This window comes from Abrus precatorius, unplaced genomic scaffold (genome assembly GCF_003935025.1).
Source record: "Abrus precatorius isolate BTA unplaced genomic scaffold, Abrus_2018 Scaffold8, whole genome shotgun sequence".
Lineage (NCBI taxonomy): Eukaryota > Viridiplantae > Streptophyta > Magnoliopsida > Fabales > Fabaceae > Abrus > Abrus precatorius.
The window spans coordinates 36,243,539-36,250,562 of NW_020874428.1; the positions used below are offsets into that span (position 1 = coordinate 36,243,539).

The following is a 7,024-nucleotide window of genomic DNA, read 5'->3' on the forward strand; positions in this document are numbered from 1 at the left end:
ATTGCGTTTTTTAATATTTAATTTTTGTTTACTCAAATGAAATTAGATCACGTTCACTTTTTGCTCACTTCTCCATCCTTTCACATCAATATAAAAACGACGTGTTAAAAAAAAAAAGTTAAAATATGATATTAATTTTCAACTAAAATCATAGTACAGGAAAAAAAATGTAGCTCTATCTCTCTTCCAAGTCTCACTGTCTGTCTGAGCAAGCTGCATATGTGTCTGATTATTTCATTTCAGTGTGTGAATGGCTTTTAGGCAGCGTCGTGGAAATCTGTCCACTCTCATTGTTTCTCTCCAAAAATAGCAACCCACAACACAAAACCAAAGCTTTTCAATTCCATGGCACTGCCACTTTCATGCTGAGCTGCGTCTTCCTCAACACCTTCCACAATCTCACTATTTCAAGTACACTACTTCCAATTGCAAACTCACACACACACCTTCCACAATCTCACTCTCTCTCTCGATGCCTCTTTCTCTTTCACTGTAATTATCTCTCCCTCCATCAGCTTCTCTGCTTAAGTCATATTCATCTCTTTCTTCTCTCTTTCTCATCACTCACTTCTTCTGCTCTTTTCCTTTTCTTCCCAATCTCTTTCGTTTCTTGAGAATCCAAAAGCTCCATAAACTTATGCCTTCAAGAAGACTAAATTTGTTTGCTTTTTGTGTCTTGCTTTGTTGGACACTCGTGTGCAACAATGTTTTCTCAATGGTTTCTCTTTGTTAGCTTTCTGCTTCTTTGAGGGTATGCAAAAGGAAATTCAAGTTCAGTTTGAGCTACAGAAGCACTGTTAGGACTTAGGACACTGTTCAAGAGTCAATTATTGTTTGGGTTGTGTCTTGCAGTTGAATGTAATGGAATCTTGGAGCTATGTTCCTCAAGAAAAGGAGTATGTCTCCAATGACACACTGTCACCTCCCAACACACTTGGGAGAAGCAAAAATTTATTCTTGGGTTGGGAACTGAAAACCCCATCAAGTTTTTCCAACGACATGTTGCCTTTGGGTCAACAAAACACTGAGAATCAAGGTTTTGAGGAATTGGGTTTTCCCGAAATGTTGGGGAAACAGTTGTCTGATGATCTAATTGGTAGTGTTCCAAGCAGAAAGGTGGATGGTAGACACAGTAGCAGAAACACTAGTACTGTTGTGGATGCCCCAAATGCATTTTCTCAAAGAGGGGACTCAAATTCCAAACTTTCAAACTCTGTGGTGGACTCCAATACCCGGGATTCCCTCATTGACTTGAAGCTGGGTCGTTTTGCTGATCATGGGGATGCCATTGATCCAGCATTTTCCAAAGCAGCACCAATATTGTCTTCTTCTGAGTCATCAACACCCCCTAAGAGAGTGAGAGCGTCGGGGGTTCACTCTCAGATTGCATACTGCCAAGTCTATGGTTGTAACAAGGATCTCAGCTCCTGTAAAGACTACCACAAGAGGCACAAAGTTTGTGAGGTTCACTCCAAGACTGCCACAGTTATAGTCAATGGCATTGAGCAGAGGTTTTGTCAGCAATGTAGTAGGTTGGTTGGTTAATCTTTCAAGCTTTCATATTTCAAATCTTTTTTTTTTATTCCAGACTGCTGTGAACTAAATATATACACACAAAATTACTTTAGCCTCACAAAGGCTTGTATTATTTTTCTTTTGTGCCTATTGAAATGCTTGAACATTATTCTTTACCTGCAATTGTATGTCATATGGTTTTATCTGTTTTCAACATTAAGGTTATTAGTTTTCCTATTTCAGATGCTTTGAAATGGACAAGTTTGAAAAAAGCTGTGTGGTTAAGATATATAGCCCTGCTGTAATGTTTTGCTTATTATCCAGGTTTCATTTGTTGGCTGAATTTGATGATGGCAAGCGCAGCTGCCGTAAACGCCTTGCAGGCCATAATGAGCGTAGAAGGAAACCACAAGTGGGTATTCACTCCGGAAAGTCTGGGAGGTTGCTTCATCCATGTGGTAAAAATATATATTCTGAAATTAGTTTATGATATAACTTTCCTCTCTCATACACACTTGACTATTCCCTTAAGTACTCATCCTACCTTTTGGTCACATGCACATTCATCAGTTGCATTCTCTACTGATTATATTTCATGTGATTGATTGCTTAATTATATCAGTGCTGACACTAAAAAATATAGAGGCGTGTCTTTTAAAAGCTGGTTCCTTTTCCTTGTTTATTATCACCTTTTTGAAGGCTTCTTGTAATATGCACATACAGCCTCCTAAACATGAGTCAAAATGTTTGTTTTCTTTCCTATTTAACTTCTCAATTTTGATTGTGGTACAGTTTTCAGACAGCTTTTTGTTAAGATTCATTCTGATGCCGATTTCATCACTAATTCCCTCTGTGCACATCATAGCACGTCAGAATATGACAATATGTAATGTAGACCAGCTTAAATTATAGTATACCAGAGGTAATTTGTTAAAAGATGTCCCACTTTCTCACCCACCCAAAAAGAAAAGTGGTGATTTTCAAATAACGATTTAGTCAAATGAATATACATCTAGAGAACATGAACTGATAATGATATCTCATTGCCCCTTTTGTTTAAAAATGTTTATTTATTCTCCTTTTATTTTCTGACATTTGCTGGTTTTGTGCTATTCTTTATCAATTATCAGTTTTGACCTCGTGCAAACTAGCCTTTTCTTTTTGGGACAATGTGTAAGCTAGCTTTAATTTGGATTCTTTTGTTATGTAGGGGATGTGATGTGATCCATTAATGATTTGTTCAACAAAAACTATGGTGTTATCTAGGAGGGAAAATGATTTTCTGTCACCATACATGTCCGAGTGAAAGATTTCCCTTTAGAAATTAAACTATATCTTTATGATTTACTAACAACATGAAGTCAAATTAACAGTAAATATCTTCAATTCCCAGTTTTTACTTCATATTACTAACCTTAATATTCTAGCATATATCTTGGCAGCTGCCACTTGATTTCTCACTTCGATTGAATGGGGCCTTGGGGGGTGGGGGGATGAAACAATGCGAAAGTTTCATACATTACCGTGCTTTTAATTTATTATTTTATTGCACTCATGGAATGAAATAAACTTTCTACATTTCCATATGCTAAGACATCTACAGTGTAACAAAATTTCCAGTTGTTTTAATATTCATAAACTATTGGGTTCATCATTCAATTGTACGTTTAAGATGTGCTTCAATTCTAAGGATATGTTTGATCCTTAGTTAACTTTTGAACTGCTTCATTTACATGTAGTTGTTGTTAATTGAAATGTGGTCTGTGACTCTGTCTTTTATAATAATAACTGATACCCTGACACCAATTTTCTCTACTTGTAATCATCTGATATTAGTAAAATTTGTTTGATTTGAATTTTTATAAACATCCCTGGTTGCAGATAGCAGATTCCAGGGAACCATGCTAACATCAACATCTTTTATCCGCCCAGAGATGCTCCCAAATGAAGTCATGCGTTCTGAGAAATATGGTATGAGTGGCTTCTGGAGACCTATAAAGGCAGAATACGTGGCTGGTCCTAGGCATCTTTCTTCTATGCCTATTACCAATGGGCATCCTGAGTCAAGATCTCTATTTCTTTCGTATAATGATAAACAATTTCCCTTTCTTCATGAAAATGGTGCTACATCCACCACAGGAAGCATCTTCTGTGAAAACAACCAATATCCACCGACCCTTGGGGCCCAAATTTCTGGTTTAAGACCACTATTCCAGGGAACTTCGTTAGGAAGTGAGGACTTCAATGTTTTTGATACAGCATCAACTGTTCAAGGATTATCAGGGATTTCAGACTCATGTTGTGCTCTCTCTCTTCTGTCATCTCAATCCCAGAACTCTTCAAGCCAATCATCAGGAATTCCCTTGGCTCACTCCTTGGTTATTCCAAGCAGTCATAGCCATCACTACAACATGAGTCAGGTCTCTGAAAAGATAGGAATAAGCTCACAGACTTCATCTAACCGAGTGTCAGATAGTTTTCCATCGGAATTAAATCCTGCGGATGGAAGTCATCTCAGTCCTGTATTGATGTCAGACAATAATGATATTGTTAACTTCGATATGGCAGATGGAATTTTCCAAGGTTCGGATTTCATGAATGTGAAAGATCGTCTTTCCTGTGAAGATGGTGCAACCATTGACTTGCTACAGCTGTCATCACAGCTTCAGCGAGTTGAGCATCAGAGGCAATCCTTGCAGATTAAGCAAGAGAATGATTCTTTTTGCACTCTTCGGATTACTTAAGGTGCTTTTGAAGAGGTACGTTGTCCTGTTTTGTGAATATATAATCACCTAATTTTCTCTATGCAAACTACTTTAGCTCTTTGCTGCTGGTAAACTTGTCACTACCACTGCACATTATACACTCGCTTGAACTCATGTTTCCTCTGCTTAGGAGGAAAATGGAAAAGTGAAATTTCTGTGGCTGTTATTTAAGGCTCTACTGCGAATATGATTAATCAAATTATGTGAACTACCACCACTACCGAAGGGGATATTTTCTTAATCATATTTACTAAATTATAGATCTTAAAAAAGTTGTGATATCAGGATAAAATAGTTGTACAAATAATGTGTTGCTACATTAATGAGATTGACATCTAATGTCAAACTCATTAAATAATGTGACATCAACATTCAACAACATATTGTTGAATGACAATATAAACTTTTTTTTTTTACACTAAGAATGCATCAAAATAAACCCCATATTTTGAGTCTCTATACAATCAAGTCATTCTCCCCCTTAATTGCTGTTCTTTGTGAAGCATATTTACATAGACTGAATTCTCATAACATGTCTCTAGTTCGGAGCATAAAGATTTCATTTTCCGTTTAATGCAGGAAACAAGTTGTGCAGCATGTGACAGACACACCTTTGCTAGTCAACTTAGACAATTTAGGCATCAGGGAAATGAAAACTTGAAATGGTGCCATTCTCATCTGCTGCTAACTACTAAAATAGCTTGCTTTTGCTGATTCTGTTCAAGAACTTATCTGTAGAATAACTGATCAACTAAACACATAAGGCTATATGTCCATGCTATTAGTTGGGACAAAGTTGTCCCTCTCAGTGTTAATATATTCTTCTGGATGTAATAAACAAAAACCTTTGGTGTATCAAAATGTGCTCTTCAGGGGATAAACACTTCAATCAGGACAATTGCTTACTAGAAATATTGTCCTATCTCGTGCAATCTATGGTAATGCCCTTTTTTTTTTTGTAATGGTGAAATATTAATCTGGTACGGAGTATTGTTGTAAGAGCAATGCTACTTCAGCATCACTTTTTCACAACAATTTCTACATCAAGGAGTGAGATAGGAAGAGTAGAAAGTGTTGTGGGAATAACATTATTCTTTTTGTAACAATGCTGTAAGTACATCACTCAGATATAAGCAAATTCATCAAACAAGGAGATGGAAGAGGACATGCCATACCAACACTCAAGAGAATCCCCTGTAACTAAATTCAACACTTCAAACACTTATCATGTGTCGAGCTGCCACTATGTATTTCTCGGCACCAACCATCTTCATGCCAAGACATAAACCTTCAATAGACTCATTCCATGACTACGGTATACAAGCTTGACAACCAAGTACCAACAATTAAAAGGAAATGATCAAAGAATCAAGTCAAAAACTGAAGGAAAAACACATTGGAACACGTTTTTCTACTTTTATTTTCTAAAATAAATAAAGTATGAAAGTAGTGGATATTTTAATCGGTTGTCATTGCACGGCTCAAGAAACATTGCCACTAAAATCAATATCATCTCATCTCAATTTACAAATTACCTCCACTAATATAAACACATTATCCCAATGAAATTTATTTTTTGTCACTCATTAGATGTGTCACTGACATCATTTTTAAACCTGAGCTTCACTCGAAACATTTACTTAAAAAACCTTTATTTTTATAGCTCTGCACAACTTTTATCAAATTCTTTATTTGCTTATGTGTCCTTGCTGAGTTGGATTCTGAAGAAAACAACTGCCAAGTCCGCAATCTATATTCTATAGCTCCTCTTTTTCTGTCATTTTACTATCCAATAATATACATGGAATCACCAGCCCGACAGAGTACGAAATTCAGCTTTGTAAAAAAATATTTTTAATCTCAATATTTAAGTTTAAATATCTAAAAGTAGTAAAATTTTATTTAAAATTTTTTATTTATATTAAAATTATAAAAATATAATCTATAATTTTTAATAAAATTTTACACTTAAATTTAGTCTTAAAATTTATATTAACAATTTTTTTTTACCCAGTTCAAGTTCTGGATTTCGCGCTTTATAATTGGTGGAGTCGATCAAATCATGAAATCAGAGCCGTCTGAATTCAGATTCATTTGAATTGTTTTGTTTCAAAACCACTAACTCGAAGTTTAAGTAATCATATCTTTATCTAATGACTCTATATGATGAATGCACCGACTTTTGACTACACCTAGTTTGGGTGTCCAAATTCTAGCCACAGAAAGATCAAATTATCAGCAAAAGAGAAAATAAAGAAAAAAAAAAGAAACAAATGGAGGAGGAAAGAGAACAATAACCTAACAGTGGGGGAAAAGCAGTACTGATCAGATATTCCTGAAAGCGATAATGTCACCATCAAATTAAAAAGCTAACACACTTAGTCTGATAAGCTACATCTCACTGAAAAATTTAAAAAGTAATTGTAAAATAAAGCGCGCCTCAAATTTTAATTTTCTAGTTCCAGCTCTATACTTTAAGCAAAAGAGTAAACCCATAATTTATCCGTAACATTGATAGGTGAGGAGTCTTTGATAGTTTTGATAGTTTTAGCTGTCCATTACTTTAATTCTTGACGCTATTATTATTAAAAAAACAATGATAAAATTACAAAGTAAAACGTTAAGTAACATATAGAATTAAAGAGTGTTGAGAATATAATAAATTAGTAAGGGTAAAAATAAAGAAGCGATGAAAAATGATTAAAGAAATTTGAATAAGGAAATTTTGGAAAAGAAAACATATC

The 7,024-nt window shown here is 35.2% G+C and overlaps 1 protein-coding gene across 1 annotated transcript; it reads left to right on the forward strand.

The window, feature by feature from the left end:
• The first annotated feature begins 214 nt into the window (after positions 1-214).
• On the forward strand, positions 215-5,325 carry LOC113846303 (squamosa promoter-binding-like protein 6). The gene is made up of 4 exons (XM_027474394.1): positions 215-1,532; positions 1,840-1,973; positions 3,397-4,274; positions 4,860-5,325. Exons 1-3 carry the CDS (start codon positions 862-864, stop codon positions 4,257-4,259), a joined length of 1,668 nt encoding a protein of 555 aa, XP_027330195.1. The 5' UTR covers positions 215-861; the 3' UTR covers positions 4,260-4,274; positions 4,860-5,325.
• The last annotated feature ends 1,699 nt before the right edge of the window (positions 5,326-7,024 follow it).

Bases quoted from the DNA above. Each gene is read 5' to 3' on its own strand.
- LOC113846303 (XM_027474394.1), top strand. From the start codon at position 862: ATGGAATCTTGGAGCTATGTTCCTCAAGAAAAGGAGTATGTCTCCAAT. The intron at 1,533-1,839 runs GTTGGTTGGTTA...CTTATTATCCAG, and splicing joins TTTTGTCAGCAATGTAGTAG to GTTTCATTTGTTGGCTGAAT. The intron at 1,974-3,396 runs GTAAAAATATAT...CCCTGGTTGCAG, and splicing joins GAGGTTGCTTCATCCATGTG to ATAGCAGATTCCAGGGAACC.